This window comes from Uranotaenia lowii, chromosome 3 (genome assembly GCF_029784155.1).
Source record: "Uranotaenia lowii strain MFRU-FL chromosome 3, ASM2978415v1, whole genome shotgun sequence".
Taxonomy (NCBI): domain Eukaryota; kingdom Metazoa; phylum Arthropoda; class Insecta; order Diptera; family Culicidae; genus Uranotaenia; species Uranotaenia lowii.
The window spans coordinates 114615820-114634811 of NC_073693.1; the positions used below are offsets into that span (position 1 = coordinate 114615820).

Sequence of the window (18992 nt, forward strand, 5' to 3'; positions counted from 1 at the left end):
CGTTTTCACACAATCTCAGTATGCACGATAAAACTACGATGCTTTTTTAAACCTTATTTTATGACCTATTTGATAGTTTTATAAAATGTGTATTTCTTTCATTCTGTTGTTAATATTATTTTATTTCATTTTAATTATCTTTATTTCATCTATCCTCTACACTACCCTGCACCTAGAAGCATTGGCTCTTGTTTGTGTAATAAAAAAGTTCCACAAGTTTCTTTTAGGTCAAAAATTTAAAGTTTTTACCGACCATAAGCCGTTAATAGGGATTTTTGGAAGCAAAGGGAAGAATTCTATTTACGTTATACGTTTACAACGTTATATTATGGAACTATCCATTTATAACTTTGAAATAGAATATCGCCCAGCTTCAAAAATGGGAAACGCGGACTTTTGTAGTCGCTTTCCTTTAGAGCAAAAAGTTCCAAGCAGCTTAGATCAAGGAAACGTAAATAGTTTAAATTTCACGAATGAATTCCTTTTAGACTTTGCGTTAATTTCAAAGGAAACTAATTGTGACAGAGATCTTACAGAAATAATTAAATTTGTGGCTACAGGGTGGCCAAAGGCAATACCTATGAAATTTAAAAACTTTTTTGCACAAAAAGAAAAACTGGAAGTTGTAGACGAAGTTTTGCTCTTGGAAAACAGGGTAGTAGTTCCAAATACTTTAAAACCGGCTATTCTGAAACTACTTCATGCTAATCATGGAGGAATTATCAAAATGAAATCTTTGGCTAAAAGATCAGTTTATTGGCCAGGAATGAATCTTGATATTGAAGATTTTGTAAAGTCCTGTTATACTTGTTCATCAATGACAACATATTCTAATCTCGAGAAGATAATACTTGGATTCCAACCACACGCCCATTTAGCAGACTCCATGCGGATTTTTTTTTATTTCGAGAAGAAAACTTTTTTATTAATAGTGCACAGTTACTCTAAATGGCTAGAAATTGAGTGGATGAAGCATGGAACAACTGCACAACATGTTAATAAAAAAATTTAGTTCTGTTTTTGCTCGTTTTGGATTGCCAGATGTGGTTGTCACAGATGGAGGACCTCCTTTCAACTCAAAAGAGTTTGTAAGATTTCTGGAAAATCATGGCATCAAAGTACTCAAGAGTCCTCCCTACAATCCAGCTAGTAATGGGCAAGCAGAACGGATGGTGAGAGTTGTGAAGGATGTGCTCAAGAAGTTTTTACTTGATAAAGAGTTAAACGTTATTGATTTAGACGGAAAAATTTCTTTATTTCTTATCAACTATAGGAACAGCTGTCTTATTGGGGATGGTGAGTTTCCAGTAGAAAAAGTTTTGACATACAAACCGAAAATGCTTATAGATCTTCTTAATCCAAACAAATCTTTTGACAAAAATCTAAAAAAATCTCCTGTTACAGATAAGCCTACAGATCAAGGTTTATTTATACCTCCTGATGAATTTGACAAGCTTGTGGCAGGGGATAAACTTTTATATAAAAATCCTAATCGGAATGACATTCCCAAGTGGTTAGATGCAATTTTTGTTAAAAGATATTCTACCAATATCTTTCAGATTTCGATTGGAGCAAACGTTTTCACCGCACATCGCCATCAGCTGAAGATGGTACACGAGCCTCGAAGACGTTGGAACGTCATGGTCCGAACTGGTGTTCCACGTGAAAATGAACGTATAGGCAAAAGGCGACGAAGTTCTTCAGAGGACGAATTTCTGGGGTATCCTGATAGTCAGGAACCGTTGGCACCCCCTCCAAAGATCCGCTCCGTATTATTACGTAGTCCAGTCATGACGCGGTCCAGGAGAAGCCGAGCAAATATCCTCTAGAAAAAGATCAGCAAGTCGCGCATCTTGCCAGTGCTGTTATCGAATGATGATATGAAGTTGATAGAAAAAGAAAAGAATTTTGCCTTCGAATATTTTGAAATTATATAATGAATTATCTAAAAAAGGGAGGATTGTTATATACCGAGAATTGCGTCCGGCAATGTAATTGGCTTTCGAAACTAAAGCTCTCATACCTAACAAAGATGTTCGAAATATGTATAAAGAAAAGAAAAGAAAAGGTTGAATATAACCATTCGAGTATTAGCCGTCTAACTGGAGACATCCAAGTTACGCGTTATTCTTTAAAACCTTAACATCCGAATTTTCAAATTACTTTTCTTTTTGTGGTACAATAAACATGGCAACCGTTCTAATATCTCATGGCCATCTCACATTCACCAGATCACGCTCCACTTGGTCTCGCAACCTGTTCTGCCTAGCGTATCCGTCCAGCCTCTGCCACCTTCTGGATACTGGGTTCGCAGTAGAGTCACGCGGGAGTTCGTGGTTCATCCTTCACCTCCACACTCTGTTCTCCTGCACGCCTGCAGGTTCGCCTCGAACAATATCCACGATTCGTACCCGTAGAGGATAACCCGTCTAATGAGCGTCATGTACAGGTTACACGTCTTGCGAGGACTTAGTTTTCTCGACCGCAGTTGCTTATGGAGTCCATAGTAGGCACGACTTCCGCTGATTATAATCCGCCAGATTTCACGGCTGGTATCATTGTCTGCGGTCACCAGCGAGCCGAGATAGATAAAATCTTCGACTTATTGCCAGACAAGCGGGCTCGGTTGGTCTAGGACCCGCGGGCCAGCATGTAATTTGTCCTGGATGTATTCATCATCAACCCAATTCTCCCTGTTTCGCTTTTCAGTTCGCGGTAGATCTCCTCTACCACCGCAGATGATCTTTCGGTCACGTTAACAGAAGCGCGTACTCGTCAATGCGTCAGAGAACAACTGAGTTTCAACATTTAACTACAACTAATGAGAGATGGATACACCAAGGAAATTTCTTTCGATTGATTTTCCTAAACGCCATAATTGACTCAACGATGGAACTTTTACATTTTATCGCTCCACCAATTAAAATATGTCGTATAATATGATTGAAGGTCTCAAAGTTAGAAACGTGATAATAACCTGTATTAAATAGATCAACTGGAAGAAAACTACTGCAGTCTACGAGAACGAATATTACTTTACGGGGGTAAATTTGTATTCAAAAGTGTCGGCGAAGCTAGATTATTTCTTCAAAATTCAACCAAAACCAACCGTCTAGAAAATATTCCTACAAATTGGACACGTAGATTTGTTACTGGTACTAAACCATCGATACAGACAAGGGCCGTGGAATTTCTTTTTACACGTTTTACAAGACAGCCGTGGCAGTTGGCATGTGTCCTGATGGATAACGCTGTAACAGACGTAGCACTCTTCCACACCTTCGAACTTTCGGTCCAGATTCCGTTTCCAAAGCGAGAGCCCATCCCAGATGGAGCCGTTCTGTAAAGATTGATGAATTAAGCCCTTCATCCCAAAAAGGAACATATTGTCCCCATTACCTGATGCGTCAAAAAGATTGAAAGCTGCATTACGACCTGCCGAGATTGCAGCCGGCCTCCGATTTGCTTGCCACCCTCGACCGTAACGGCTCCCAGGGGGAAATTGCCGGGCAGCGTAATGTGCAGCTCTACCTTGGCCTCGTCTATCGAGTAAAGAGCCATCACCTGCCGGGCGGCGGCATGTACCTTGATCTGCATGTTGTCCTGTTTGTCCTTCTTCTCGATCAACGAGTGGAACTCGTCCTGGCACAGCAAGCTTGAGACGCAGTTGCTGGTCACCTTGCCGACGATGGCCGCATACCGATGGTTCAGTCCGTTCCACCAGCGCCGAACCACAACCGGAAGGTAACGGAGCGCTTGGGTGTACAGGTGACAGGCGTAGCGTTCCGGTTTCAGGGATCCGTCTGGAGGAAAATGTACAAAAAAGAGAGGTTTAATTCGCTGATGGTAATGGATGGCATCCTCCCCATCGACTATTTGAATCACATTAAAATTAACAAAGTCATAAAACTATAAGATTTAGTTTTCACAACACTAGTGGCTCCAGAGACATATCTCTGGAGCCAACATATATCCTGTAGATTTTAACCACTTTATAAATATTTTATTTGGATAGTTAGCTTGCAAAAAAAAAGCAAAAAGCAGATAATTTTAAAGTTTTATATTCTGATCGTAGTTAGCTGAGACTGTTGCGTCTTTTGTCAAAATTTAGTTCTGCGCGTTGAATAAGCAAAATTTGTCAACATGAGTTCCGAACCCCAAATTGTTAAATCTCAAAATTCGATGCATTCAACTCCTTCAGCTGACAGCATGATAGAGGTAGACGAGAAAGAAACCGAAGTGGTAATCTACCCGGACCCCTTCTCGTCGGATAGACCTTCGCTAGAGGAGCAAATCAGACAGGGTCTCAAGGAAATGCGCCAACGCACCCGCAAATCCAGAACCGCCCGGAAACGTGCCAGGCAGCAAGCTCGCCCGGAAGAACCTGTCATGACTAAAATATTGTTCCCTATGCCGGAAACATTTCGGGGCTGCTGTCACAACATGAGTTTCACCATCGATAGGGAACTGTTGAGCCGAACCGCCCATTGCGAACTATTAGCTAAGCCACGCGTTAAGGTAGGACTTAAAACATTCAAAAATGCGTTATAAATGTTGATGCCTAATTTTGGATTCCTTTTTTTCTAGGCACAAGGAGAATATCCACGCTTAGTAAGAAAGATCATCCCTGTGGCATCGAATCACATAAAACTGCTGGCCCAACCTAAACCGTACCAAGTTCAGGATACCATCAGTCAGCACATGTGCCATCTGCACCCGGAACGATTAGAGCGCATGAAGGAGCGGCTAAACTCCAAAGACTATCTAACGATTCAGGAGTCTCGACGTTTTGCCCGGCAACAGCGTCGGGATGAGAAAATCTGGCTACGGCACCGTTGCCGTCAGGAATATAAACTTAAGAAACGAATAATCGCGATGGAAATTGACTACCTCCGAGACACTATGTATACAATCTACCGGCAGAGTCGAGATTACTTCTTGCTGCCGCTAGAGGCAGAGCTTGAAGGGGATCTGGATATCGCGTCTGGAATCATTCTGGGCAAGATGTGCAACCTAATCGGGTTGCAGATTCCGAAACGGAACAGCGATAACATAATGGATACATTCTTCTGTGAACTGGCCGATAAGCTGGTGCTGTGGATGTGGAAAATTATGCAGGCCAGTGACGTATCCTTTGAAAAACCCGAAGACGAAATACGTCGACTTTCGGCAGCGTCAAGCATTTTTGTGGATCCTACTCTTGATCGAACAAGTTCCAAGGCCGCTACAGAGGAGGAAGACCTACTGACGGATGCGGAATCGTTGAGCATTATACGGCAGATATTGGAAAGCTTCATCAATCTTGCCATCTTGGAAGGCCAGGATCTCACGGAGTTTGTAAATAGCATGCAAAGTATAGGAGGAGCTTCAAGTTTGATAACAGAATAAAATACAATAAATCTTACATTTTGGACAAGTAAATACAATTTCGAGAAAAATCTTATATCTTAGCCCTATGTGTCGGTCAATCGGCGCCGGACCCTTAGGTAGGGTAGGTTTCACGTCTGGGGACCACATTTCCAAGAGACCGGGAGTAGGCATCACGTGGCATTGTAAAGATTGTGTATATAAAAGAATTAGTGCCGATTACCTTTTATTCATTTTACCTTATAAACATTCGGATATGTACAAACTGAATCGTAGGACAAAAAATTATAATGAATCGTAGCAAATCCAGTGAAGACACTCGCGTAAACCGCATAAGGGACCATTCAAATGTAATGAACCGCGTTTAGGGAGTGAAACTAGCTCAAACCCCCAGCCAATCTCAGGGTCGGCTCGTCGTAATTAGGGAATATACTAAAAGTAAAGAATATTCAAGAGTCAAACTAACTTTAGTTTAAAGAATCAAGATGAAAGGATATTATTTATTTAAAGAAAAACACTTTAAGACTAACTGCTTGCTGCTTCTGGACCCGTCGATGCTGTCGGACACCTGCTAGAACTCGCTGCCGTGGCACCATGTGTCTGGATCTTGGTGTTTCGCCGGGGAACCCAAAACCTGGCGTGGTTTCAGGGCTCCTTTCTCGGCCTCGGATTATCTTAGAATGACCAGTTAGACGTTCGCGGTTTTCACGATTAGTCCTTGACCATATGTTGACGGACGAAGTGAATGGATGTCGGATGAAACTTGGAGGATGGTCGATGATCAGAGAAAGGCGAAAGTCGGAATTGAGCAGGCATGTACCGGGTCAGTCAAAGCAGCCGCCCGCTCACGATATGCGGAGCTGGAAAAGGCAGTTAAACGATCTGGTAGACGAGACAAGAGAGCCTGGACAAACTCCCTAGCCGAAGAGGGAGAAAGAGCCGCCGCCAATGGAGATATTCGATTTCTTCATGACATTTCTCGCCGCCTTAGTGGTGCAAGAACTAATGCTAGAATGCCGCTAAGAGACCGAGCAGATCAATTATTGACCGATCGAACAGATCAGCTTAAACGATGGACTGAGCACTTCGAACAACTCTTCCGAATCACGAATAGCGATGATCAACAGAACCCGCAGCTCGAAGCGCCAACAGTCGCGTTAATGGCGTCAACTCGGAAGCTCTTTCGCTGGCTGAAATAGAAGCGGCAGAACAAAGCACCTGGAATCGATTGCATTCCTGCTGAAATGCTGAAAGCCGACCCTGCCTTATCAGCACAAATGTTGCACCGTCTTTTCGCTGATATTTGGGATACTGCAACATTCCCGGACGACTGGATGCAGGGTATCCTCGTAAAGGTTTTCAAAAAAAGGAGATCTGACAGAACTGGCGAGGCATAACGTTGATCTGTACAACCCTCAAAGTACTCCGCAAAGTGATCCTGAACAGGATCCAGGAGAAAATCGACGCTACACTCCGACGACAACAAGCTGGATTCCGATCCGGACGATGTGTGGACCACATCACAACGCTACGAATCATACTGGAACAAATCAACGAATTCCAGGACTGTCTTCTGCTGGTGTTCGTTGATTTCGAAAAAGCATTTCGACCACGAAAACATCTCATCGAAGCACAGTACGAGGAATTTCGTGCAAGGTCTTGTACGACGGTGTTTTGTCCGATCCAATCCCGGTTACTGCTGGAGTGAGACATCACCGCTACTTTTTCTTATCGTAATGGATGAGGTTCTGAATGGATCGATCGACTATGCACCGAACAGAAGATTGCCGTGGAATCCTTCAACAATGGAGCAACTGAACGATCTTGGCCTGGCTGACGATATTGTTTTGCTCGCCCAAACACAACCGGATATGCAGAGCAAACTCGACTACCTCAACGAAAGCAATCCCTCCCATTTCAAGGTAGGTGGGAAAGTGGAGTGCTTCCAGAATCTTAGTAGCCAGATAACGCCTGATCGTACCAAAAAAGACATCGAAACCCAGATCAGAAAAGCCCGTTTTTCATTTGCGAGTCTTCGGAACATCTGGCGCTCACGTCAGATATCTCTCTATGAACGAAAATTCGAACCTTTAACTCAAACGTCAAATCCGTATTGCTGTACGGGTGCGAAACTTGGTGCACATATGGGGTAACGACGCGAAAACTGCAAGTACTTGTAAACCGGTGCCTGCGGAATATCATCCGCGCTTGGTGGCCTGGCAACTGGATCTCAAATGAGGAACTACATCGTCGGTGTCATCAAAGGGCGCTAGAAATCGAGATTCGGGAACTTAACTGGAGATGGATTGAACACACGCTGCGAAAAAATGTGAACAATATTTGCAGAGAGACGCTTGAATGGAATCCAGAAGGACATCGAAGAAGAGAAATTTTTATCATCCACTCGGTACGACCAATCGGCAGAGATGCCAATGTGCCTGATTTTTCAGGCGTTGCCTGATTTTTCGAGGCTCTGCCTGACAACCTGATAAGCCATTGATTTTCCCTGATTTTTGAAAATATGCCTGATTTTGCCTGATTTTTGCAAATGTCATGAAAAATGGGTAGTAAGGAACTGGAGTAGATACCATAGCTGAAGTGAAAAAGTGAAAATGTGGCTGAATCAAAGCAATCGAAAGATTCCCGTTAATTCTTATTGCAAAAGAGAATTGAAAGGAATCTGTTGATTGCTTTGATGCAATAGAGTTTTTCATCTAAGTAGGCTCACAACACATATTGGAGTGAAAATGTGGAGAGATGACCAAAAAAAAAAAGGAAAAAGGTCATCACTTTGAGCGTCATTTCAGTTACTTTTACGTAGCCTGATTTTACCTGATTTTTATTTCGCAAGTTCCCTGATTTTTGAAAATAAATGTTGGCAACCCTGCCAATCGGTGATGTCGACGATCCTAATTGGACCACATCATCCCCTTGGTGTTTCCAGATGTAGCGCGGATGGTGTCTCGGCTAAACGGGTAGGCATAACAGTAGAGTCGCCCTGATCTGCTGCACTGAAAAAAGACTGCTATCCTCCTATTTTCCAATAGAAATTGCCCAAATCATACTAATATATAAGACACGAATGCCACAAGGATGGTAAAGTGTCATTGATAAAACCTTGAAAAAAATACTAATATATTTAAATCTATATAATGCAAAACATTAGCACGTATATATGTACATTTACCTACTTTTTATCATTGTTCAGGGCAAAACTGCCATTGAAATGCATAAAATGCAGGTTGTAGAGCTTACAGGGGGGAGTTGGTATAACAGCTTGTTACGGTTTGCGGATTTTGGATAGAAAATCTGATAAGAATGTGTTACGTAGGGGGGAAGGAGGGTGAAACTGATCGAAATTGCGTTACGTAATATTTGAACGGCTCCTAAGGGCAAAATAAAACAGTTAAAACAGATCCCTTTCTATTCGTTCGAAACTTTCCACATTTTCCACAATTAAGAATTACTTCTAAACTTTCTCACAGCGCTCTCGGACTCTCCTCACAAGAACCGCTTTCTCTAAAAACCTCAGAGTTCCACTTGAGAACTAGCATTAGTGAAAACTTACTTTTTATTTGATTCCATTCGAGTTGCGCAAAAAGTGTCTGTCCATACACTGCTCCGGATTCTGGATTTTTAAGTATTTCCGGAGGCATACATCTGAAGAGGGTAGGCAACAAAGTCTAAAATTAAAGAAAAAACCGAAAAACTCATTATTTATAATTTTAAAATGTAAACTTTAAACTCTTCTACCTGTTCATATTGGTTTCTTGTGATCCAAGAGGCATAAATCGACCGCAGTTCCGAGGGTGAATTGGCACAAATGTTCAGAATACAATCCCAGCCCAGAAGATAGGCAAAAGTTCTATTCTTTCCGAGAAATTGCACCGATGCATTTCCGTCGTCGCTGTCAGAAATTTTGTAGCTAAAGTCGGCCACAAAATCACTTAAGATCGGCTGGAAATCATCCAGAACGGCCTTGAACCGGTGTAACAAGTGCCAGGTATCGTCCACATCTTCGGAACTTTTCTGTTGCTGATCGGCCACCTCGTGCCGTCGTGATAGCTGGTCTAGATCCCGTTGAATTAATCCGGCAGCTAGTTTTCTGATTATGGCAGCTGCAGCGAATCGCACACGGGCATTCCGATGATGTATGTTGGTCAGTGCAAACTTCAACAGGTCATCGAGAGATGTTTTTGAATCGATTTTGTTGGCCTACAAAAAGAAAGATTGTTGAGTGGCTTCGGAAGTCTAGCAGCACATGGTTTATTTTTACCTGAAGTACGTAGTTGAAATCGATGGACTCAATGTAGGGACTGATGACGTCCAGGAAATATTCGTCTGCTACCCTTGTGCCATCTGTAAGCGAAGTTTAAACCGTAAAACAAATTGAAATGCAATTTAATCGAAGCTTGAGCGTACCAGAATCGTTCACAATGTTGATGAACGTTTTTAACAAAACCAGATTGACATCCTTTGCAAAAACGTTATCCCACTCTTCGATTACGTTGACGAGGATCTGGGTGGAGCTCTTGGTTTTCTCTTCCGCAAAGAACTTACTCACTGCGCTGAATAATCTAAATATTGCAGCAATGAATATAGAAATCTACAGAAAGGCTAATGAATTAGAAAAATCAGAAATAAAAACCATTTAAAACACAACATACATTATTTGTCCTAAATTGCGAATGGTTTTTGGAAACGGTCAAAGTCCAGGAGCTAAGTGCGATTCGGACAAAGTCCCATTTAGCCAAGTCCAGTTCAGTTGGAAAATGTTTCATAGCATCTGCCAAAACGTTGGCCACTTCGATGTCGAAAAATATCCGGTTAGTATCAACCTGCGGAAGGTCACTAGAAAGATAAACAAATTAGTATCGGGGATGCTGGTCACATAAGAAGGGTACATAAACTTATAACATGTAAATGGAATCTTACCAATTATAAAGCAAACATTTACTGCTGTTCTGTTTGCTGATAACTTCGTGCAGAACAATTAGGGTATTTCCGATGATTTTTTTGTCACCGACTTCATTGAAGGTGGACAAAAAGTGGTTTCCGATGAGCGATCGAGTTGCCGCTAGTTTAACCAGTTCGTTGAAATAGTTTTCAAACAAATTTGGCCGGATAGGCAGGCATTTTTTTGGCATTTTCATTGATAACACCTAGACAAATTAAAACCGTTTGAGTTATTTAAGTATAAGATAAAAAAAGTAGTTAACACTCACTTGTAAAATATTGATGTACGCAATCAGATCATCGCTATTAGCCACGGTCGATGCATCTTCGTACAACAGCACTACTCCATTATCTGGATCCGAATACTGGTCCATAGCCAATAACGAAACCAGCGCTTTAGCCCACATCAAACCATTATCGTTCGCCAAACGGAAAAGACGATCTTTGATTTCGTTCAGGATAGCCTCAGGGAGATACCTGAATGTTTGTGACATTCGTTCTTGCAGACTTATTATCAAAGTTTCGGTAACGCTGCTGAGCTAAAATATTAAACTTTCAGTTTGATTTGTTAATAAAATTTTCTTAAAAAATCACTCACCTCGAGGGTACTATAAAGGAAAGTGTCACCAACCGCGATGGAGTATATCACAGATAAGAAGTTTTCAAAAATCAATTCCGACCAGCAGTGTATCAAGTTTTCTTCGTCCTCATCTACATCCATATCATCGTCCTCCTCGCCGTCGTGATCCATTTGGCTGCTTTCGTTTGCCTTTTTCTTCCTTTTCGGATTGCAACTCAATTTGTAGATCATGTTTAAGCAGAATAACTCCTGTACCAAAAGTCCCTGCAAACTGCTATTGAAAGCTTTCAAAGAGAAGTCTGAGCTATAATTGGCAGTTTTCGTAATCCATCTACCGCTCAAGAGTTCTTCGTAAATAGCGAGCCGTTGCAGGGCAGTTCTGTTTGCATTTCGCTCATCAATCCCTTTGGCCATCAATCCGCCGAAAATAACATCGATCTTTTTACATCGTTTCGACTCGTTTCGTTTATCAGACTCTGTCGAACATAAGGCCAACTTTGTGCATATTTCTGCCAGCTTTTCGAAACGTTCCAAACTTAAGCTTTCCATTTCGGCAAAAACCTTCAATTCCTTGTCCACAATTCCTAGGCACTGACTAATCAAACCTTCGTCCAACTCCAAGTCTTCACCGGAAAGCGCATCTTGCCACGCGGTCGTCACCTCCCACAAAGTATCCTCCGACAAGTAATCACTCACGCTGTTTTCGGCACTAAACTCGAACAGTAGTGCGAACATTTTTCGTTGCAAACCTTTCTGCCTCTCGTCTCCGCAAATAACCGGCATAATCTGCCCCAAGAAACTGGCACACGTGTCCTTCAGCTCAATTTCGCAATCATTCTTGAGCGGACTGGTCAGTGTTTCCACGATCCGTTCACAGGTACCGGGATCGATGAGCACCTCGCCGCTAGCCGATATCAGAAAGCACTTGTGCAACAGTATCATATTTTCCTTGGTGTCTCCCCGGGTTACATCCCTGGCACACTGGATCAGATTGTCGCCAACCTGCGGCTGCATCAGGAACTGTGCAATGTTCGGATCTTGGCACAGCGGATGACTCAGTGCCCGCAGTATCAGCCAGCTTTGGACCGTTTTATTGGCGATCTGCAAATGAAGAACGTATTATGAATAGAAGTTAGATAAAAGAGGACGAGGAGGACAGCTTTTATATTCACACATGATTGTCCGCTCTTTTTTCTTAAAGATCTCAACAACAAGATCTCAACGTTTTGTGCTTTTTTAAGTAATTTGACATCAATAGTATTTTTTCGATTTCCCCGATTTGCTATGGTGATTTTTAAAGGCCTTAAAATCGAAACTTTAAGTACTTTGAGGCATTTGCAACGTTGATTAGCGCAAATCAATGACAGAGTGCATCCATTATGCCCTTTGTCTTGGAGGACTGTTTAAAATTTGAAGAAGAGCTTTTCCAATTTCATTTAACTATTGAGATTAAATGGAATTTTGGAAAAAGTATTAAAACCAACAGATGGTCTCCAGGAACGAAGATCATGTTTTCAAATTGAAATAACCAACAAACTCACCTGTATCCACTTATTGAGCATCTGCATTCGCTCGTGCTCCGGCAAGTATTTGTAAAGAATCAAAACGATTTCCACCACGTACTCCGACTGCAAGCGCTGATCGTTTAGCCAGTCCGATGCAAACGTCTCGAACAAACTGTCGATGCGAGCGGGAACGCCTGGTTTCCCGGAGTCGGCTAAAAACTGGAACAGCTCCATGCATTGAAACTGACGAACGAGGTTTTCCAGCTGCAGTATGAAGCCCGGTTCCCGCTGTTTCCCAATTCGATTCATGTACAGTCGAGAAATCCGATATACCAGCGTATTTAGTTGAGCTTCGAAGCGGTGCGCGTGGTGTGCGTGATCTACTTCAGAGTCGGGGCCCGTTGGCTGCTGTCCCGATGTTGTTTCGGTGAATTTAACCCGCTTGTGAGATGTGCGCTTCAGGTTTTGGATCAGCTCCACGTGCGAGTTTGTTATTTGATCGATGTCCTGAGCCTGATCGATGCTTTGTTCGATTATTTCCGAGAGACGGTTCCAGAATTTCTTCAGCAGCGATTCGTAAAGCTCAATAGTAGCACTTTGTTGACACCAGTAGTCTAACAGAGAAGCGATATTACCGAAAATGTATCGGCCACAAGATGATTCGGTTGTAATGCACCATTCCACAACTTTAACCAAATGATCTTCGAGCAGCGTCTCGCAAAACTGTTTCCTCTGGTCCGGTTGCAATGTATCGTCTTTGACCAATTGAACAACCAGATACTGGAACACTTCGTAGTAAGCTTGGGAAACTGCGCATACATCCGTTCGGCTGGATTGAACTATTTTGAGACCTTCGTTGATGTTTTCGAAAAACAGAGTTTGGAACTTGTCCATCCGTTCGCCTAAAACTTCCCTCGTGAACTTGGACACCAAGGGCAGCATGTGGGGAAAGACACAAGCCGCATTGCCACTGGCTCCTGATTTAAGAACCTTCCACAATTTGGGAAACACTGCTTTTTCGAAATTTAAATAACTGTGCCAGTTTGGAATTTTTGCTTGAATTAGCACAATTGAGCTCCAAATGTGCGTTACAACGGTTGGATCCGTTTCGTCCATGTACTGGAACGAGTTGGTAGTGATTTTCTGATGATGCTGTTCAACTAGAAAAAGCCCGTACTGCAGCAGAGCCGAAATGACTTCGAACCAAGCTGAACGAACGGCCGGGGTGGCGTGCTTATGGTAAGACCAGAACTTCCCGTTATCCAACAACGCGGTATTACTGGGGCCAGATTTTTGAAGTTGCTCTTCGGACATTTTGCTTAAGTATAATGCATAGCCCCGCAAACTGGAAATTAATACCCGTTGGTATTTGTTCTCACATTCCTCCGGGGTGTGGGACCTGCAAGATTAAATCCAAACATTGTAAAATAGGTTAAACTTAAATTAGCTTATTATTAGCTTAAGGGGATTTTTTTTTATTATCTGACAATTTGCGCCGGGGGTCTTCAGATTTTCCCCATAATTGAAAATTTGGTTCATTTTTGCGACTTAAAAACAAATGTATTTTTTCAGATTTCTAACATTTTTATTTTTTGAGTTAGCTTCGGTTAGATTTTTTTGTAAATAAAAAATAACCATTTTTCAAAGCTACATAACTCTGTTGTTTCTCAACGGAAATCATAAAATAGCACATCGAAATGCACTGACATTTTATCAGCTTTCCAAATAGAATAGTTGAAAAAAGTTAAATAATGACCTTCAACATGAAAAGTTGTAAATAAACTTTAAATGGCGTCTAAAAGTACCGTCTGCACCACCGAATATTTTGCAAAAAATACCATTTTATAGCTCGATTCATGATGCAACTTTCATCTGAAGACACCAAAGTGGGCCATTAACACCTTGAAGAGTTATGAAAGAAATAATGACAACAAATCTCTTTTTTTGCATCGAAAACAAACAATGGTGGAACAACTGCACTCACATATGGAGAAAGCAAGCACTTCTAACAACATGGAAACAAAAGAACTTACCAAAGCAGGTAAAAAACACTACTTTTTCGTGCTTTGTAGAGTGTTTGCAGCAAAACTGACTTTAAATTTTAACCAAAATTCTGAGTATCGTATTGTTTATGTGATATAACTAATAATGGGAAAGTTGCTTTTACAACCTGGTCATATACTATATAGCTGATTAATTTTTCGATCAAAGATCATTGTGAAGCATAATCAATGCCAATAGTAGAAGGTTCAGTCCCTGTGTTTGGGATCACAAAAATGTGATTAAAAAAGGAAATATAGACGTGCTTTACATAGTTTTTATATCGGGAGCTAAGCACTGGACACCAAAATCCTTTTCCATTGATCAAAAAAGTATGAGAAAGTGGCACAAATGTTGTAGAAATAATCAAAGAGCTCAGTCCCAGCTAACATGAAATCGTAATAGAAATGATAATCCAAATCGAATATTAAGACATTTTCAATAACTATCGTAAGCACGTTGGTATTGAGTGATTTTGAATCATTCATTCACGACAAGCTTTGCGCAAAAAAAATTTAATCGGATAGCAGTTTAGTCAATTCGTAAATATGTCTCCAAAAAGTTGGGAATATGCTCATTCGACATTTACGATTTGAGTGAACTGAATTACGATAAATGGGCGGTCCTTCAATTGACACTCTCTCCGGTCTCTTCCTTTGACCGGTTCGTAAAGAGAAAATTTCACCTATAGAGCTTTAGCGTTAACCATATTAACTGATGAGTTGGCATCGTGGTAAGATACCGGTCTGCTTACTAAGAGGACTGGAATTCAAATCTCGGTCGAAGATATTTTATTTTTGTTTATTCTGCTTTTTGTTGGAAAATCGAGTCGTTGGAATCTTGTCATTGTAGATATATCGCCTCCACTTTTGTAGCTATATGCTATTTTGGTAAGTTTAATACAATCTTTTTATCTAGTATATTTGTTTGAATAATTCTGTTGTTCCTGCGTTATACCTTCATAAATGTTTGCTGGGAGTATGGCCAGCCCAGGCTGTAAAATGATGAAAATATGATACTTTTACCGTATTCGTTTTCTACATTCCCCCAGTTTTGAGGTTTACCATACTAGAACGAACATAATTCGTCGTTAGTGTTTTGCTACCTCGATCGCTCACAAACGAATCTTCAGTGTTCCACCGTCCAGTTTAAATCAAATCTGGGGAATTACGGATGCAAAACTGAGCGCATAAACTTCTAAAAATGATGTAAAATGTAGTAAAATGTGCATAACTTGTTGTGACCTGGTGCAAAACTGGGTATAAACGAATACGTTATTAGATTTTTGGATATAACATGAAGTCAGTTAAGCTGCAACAATCTACCGCCCCTTCTTTCATAACAGTCCCATATACAAAAATAAGCAAGCGAGACAATCAGCTTTTTCTGTTTTGGAATATATTTTTAAATTGTGACCACCACTTTCAGCATAAACGAAAATCGTTTCTAGGTTGTCATAATAAATCGTTAGACATGAAATTTTCGAAATTGGGTTATTGGTAAGGTCGAGAGCACCATTTTTATTCATTATGGGACTGTTAATCGACCATATTTGAAACCTTTTTCGAATCTACTAGCATAACAGTCACATACAAAATATATTTTTTTCTCACCAAGCTACATTCTAAGACTTAAATTTGATCATTTTTGAACTTCTAAATGCAATTGTCAGAAAAAGAAACATACTTTTGCAAAAAAATATCATTAATTCCACATTGTAAGTTGAATCTTTTTACGATTTTTGATTGCATCCGATAGTTTTTCGCTCAGGAAGTCATTCCTAAGAAAGTCAGACCTATCTTCGAAAACTAGTGTGCATCATTCGACATCAAGTGAGTTAAAAAAATGTTTAAATGATTCAAAGCAATAAACCAAAGACTATTTCGCCGAAAGAAACATTGAAAAATAACCAAATCCGTGGTATTTCACATTATTCAGGTATATTTCATATAGGACAGCCACGAATTGATATTTTTTATTCGAAATTTCTAGAACAAAACCTCTTTTTTCAGTCTTTTATGTTGAAGCCTTATGTTGACCTAAAATGACGAAAATTCTTATGGGACTGTTATGCGAGTAGGGGCAGTCTGAAAAGGACGAAAAAATAGTGTTTTTTACCAGCTTTGATAAGTTCTTTTGTTTCCATGTTGTTAGAAGTGCTTGCTATCTCCATATGTGAGTGCAGTTGTTCCACCATTGTTTGTTTTCGATGCAAAAAAAGAGATTTGTTGTCATTATTTCTTTCATAACTCTTCAAGGTGTTAATGGCCCACTTTGGTGTCTTCAGATGAAACTTGCATCATGAATCGAGCTATAAAATGGTATTTTTTGCAAAATATTCGGTGGTGCAGACGGTACTTTTAGACGCCATTTAAAGTTTATTTACAACTTTTCATGTTGAAGGTCATTATTTAACTTTTTTCAACTATTCTATTTGGAAAGCTGATAAAATTTCAATGCATTTTGATGTGCTATTTTATAATTTCCGTTGAGAAACAACAGAGTTATGTAGCTTTGAAAAATGGTTATTTTTTATTTACAAAAAAATCTAACCGAAGCTAACTCAAAAAATAAAAATGTTAGAAATCTGAAAAAATACATGTGTTTTCAAGTCGCAAAAATGAACCAAATTTTCAATTTTGGGGAAAATCTGAAGACCCCCGGCGCAAACCCGTCAGATAATAAAAAAAAATCCCCTTAACATACTTAGGATTACTCAAGGTGATCGCCGTGTGCACCGTTAGATTTTTGGTATAGTAATCCAGTATTTCTGCTTCACAGAAGACGAAAACTTCCCGCATTTTGTTAGCAGGGAATACACTGTTGAACGATTGAGTGGCCACACTAGCTGCCGGTGCATAGGTGTCGTACTGGGCGGAAATCCATGCCGGGGTCAATTGTTTTAAGTAAGGGGCAATGTGTTTGCCAGCTTTGTTCACCATCGCAGATTGAGCTTGTTGAGCAGTTTCCCGTACACGGTGCTCCACATCCGTCGAGAGGTTTGCATAGAGTCGGGGCCAGAAAGGAAGCACCGATTTGACCACATCGAGCTCCGACTTTCCGATCAGTTCCGTAAATTCCTGCAGGGCTTTCGTTTTGGTTGTGGGATCCTTTTTAAGCATTTTCTTCAGCACGATTTGGAACGTGTCGTCCAGATTGGGATCGATGTCTTCGCCGTGGGTTTCGATTTGCACAAAACTGGGCACCACCGGCATCTTACTACTGTCCAAAGTGGTAAAACCGAACAGCGTTGGTACGTTGCTGCCCAACATTTCCGCACTGCGGCCACTGCTGGATGGCTGTGAGGATATAATTGTGAGGAATCATTCGTAAAAGCGTTTTTAATTTCATCCTGAATTTTGAAATCTGAAAAACCTTATGTCGAAAGCAATTGCTTTGTAATATGGTTCTAGGGTATAAGAGGCCTCGTTTTCTTATTCGGAATTTTATACCAAATTTGTATTCGGGTACCAAATTGATCTACGAAGATGTATTTTGTAATTTATTAACTGAAACGTAGCGTTTCAATTACAATGAACTATTTATTCGGGTTAAGGAAAAAAAACTTTTGGAATGTTCATAAAATAATGATCGATTTCAGAAAATCTTCAATGCGGTTCAATGCGATCTTGAAGGTAGATTCAAGATTATTAAATAGTAGAAATTTTCTACTTTTAAAAGTCAAATAAATTCGAAATACCAAGCTGCACTTCACCAATAGTTTTTTTTTTCAACCGGATGAAATTGGGCATAAACAATATTGTGAAATCAATATCTCCATCGAGAAATTGATCACACGATACGGGATGTATCATTAGAGGTATACAGAGAGGAATATGGAAGCCTTCCAATAAATTGTGTCTGTTTAGCCGACTGCAACGTTTCCATCGCAATGTACAATCAATTTCTTTGAATGCCAATGCTTGGGTCCCGTTATTTATACGATGCGGAAAATCCATCATATATAACAAAAATCGATTTTACCAAAAGGAACCATCCCTTTTTCTCAAATTTTAGAAGTCGATACCTACCTTGGTATTGTTTTTGGTACGTTTGCCGCCCATGATTGTTGAGGTGCCGGGTCTCTTCTTCAATCCAACACGGGTGAATTCCGGGAATTTGAAAATCGGGAAAGTTATCCGAACAAAATATAATCAAAAATTGTCACAAAACACATCAACCATCCGTAAAGAAACCGCGACTCCGTTTTTATTTTGCCACCTGCCCATGCAAATGTCAAATGAACTCGCGGCCTCGACTGTAAATTACACTGCAATCAATTTGTACCTCATAGGTTCTTGAAATAATTAATGAGTCCGAAAGCGAACCTCAATTTGTGAACAGATTCATTTAGGTAATTTGTTAAGGTAATCAAATTGAAAAATACAAATTTTCACATTTGATCAATATTTTCTGTTTTCAAACAGCGCGCTTCTCAAAGAAATTTATGATACTTCTGGAAGTGCATTGGTCCGAAATTGAGATGAACTGATTCAAGACCATTTTTCGAAGCCCCTCGTCGAATGAACATGCGATCACAAGGA

The 18992-nt window shown here is 40.5% G+C and overlaps 2 protein-coding genes across 2 annotated transcripts; one reads left to right on the forward strand and one right to left on the reverse strand.

Annotated features, from left to right (window-relative positions):
* Positions 1–2878: 2878 nt before the first annotated feature.
* On the reverse strand, positions 2879–18693 carry LOC129756222 (E3 ubiquitin-protein ligase listerin). The gene is made up of 13 exons (XM_055753038.1): positions 18480–18693; positions 17155–17747; positions 12445–13807; positions 10922–12004; positions 10593–10862; positions 10303–10529; positions 10035–10218; positions 9790–9973; positions 9644–9726; positions 9121–9582; positions 8936–9050; positions 3400–3803; positions 2879–3340 (listed from the first exon to the last, which is right to left on the reverse strand). The coding sequence occupies exons 1-13, from the start codon at positions 18510–18512 to the stop codon at positions 3113–3115; spliced, it is 5229 nt and encodes a 1742-aa protein (XP_055609013.1). The 5' UTR covers positions 18513–18693; the 3' UTR covers positions 2879–3112.
* On the forward strand, positions 4056–5405 carry LOC129756224 (uncharacterized). The gene is made up of 2 exons (XM_055753039.1): positions 4056–4518; positions 4588–5405. Exons 1-2 carry the CDS (start codon positions 4144–4146, stop codon positions 5386–5388), a joined length of 1176 nt encoding a protein of 391 aa, XP_055609014.1. The 5' UTR covers positions 4056–4143; the 3' UTR covers positions 5389–5405.
* Positions 18694–18992: the final 299 nt, after the last annotated feature.

Excerpts from the sequence above, each read along its gene's own strand:
- LOC129756224 (XM_055753039.1), top strand. The coding sequence starts at position 4,144 with ATGAGTTCCGAACCCCAAATTGTTAAATCTCAAAATTCGATGCATTCA. Across the intron at positions 4,519-4,587 it reads TAGCTAAGCCACGCGTTAAG|GCACAAGGAGAATATCCACG; the intron begins GTAGGACTTAAA and ends CTTTTTTTCTAG.
- LOC129756222 (XM_055753038.1), bottom strand. The coding sequence starts at position 18,512 with ATGGGCGGCAAACGTACCAAAAACAATACCAAG. Across the intron at positions 17,748-18,479 it reads GTACCAAAAACAATACCAAG|CCATCCAGCAGTGGCCGCAG; the intron begins GTAGGTATCGAC and ends ATATCCTCACAG. Across the intron at positions 10,530-10,592 it reads CGTACATCAATATTTTACAA|GTGTTATCAATGAAAATGCC; the intron begins GTGAGTGTTAAC and ends TAATTTGTCTAG.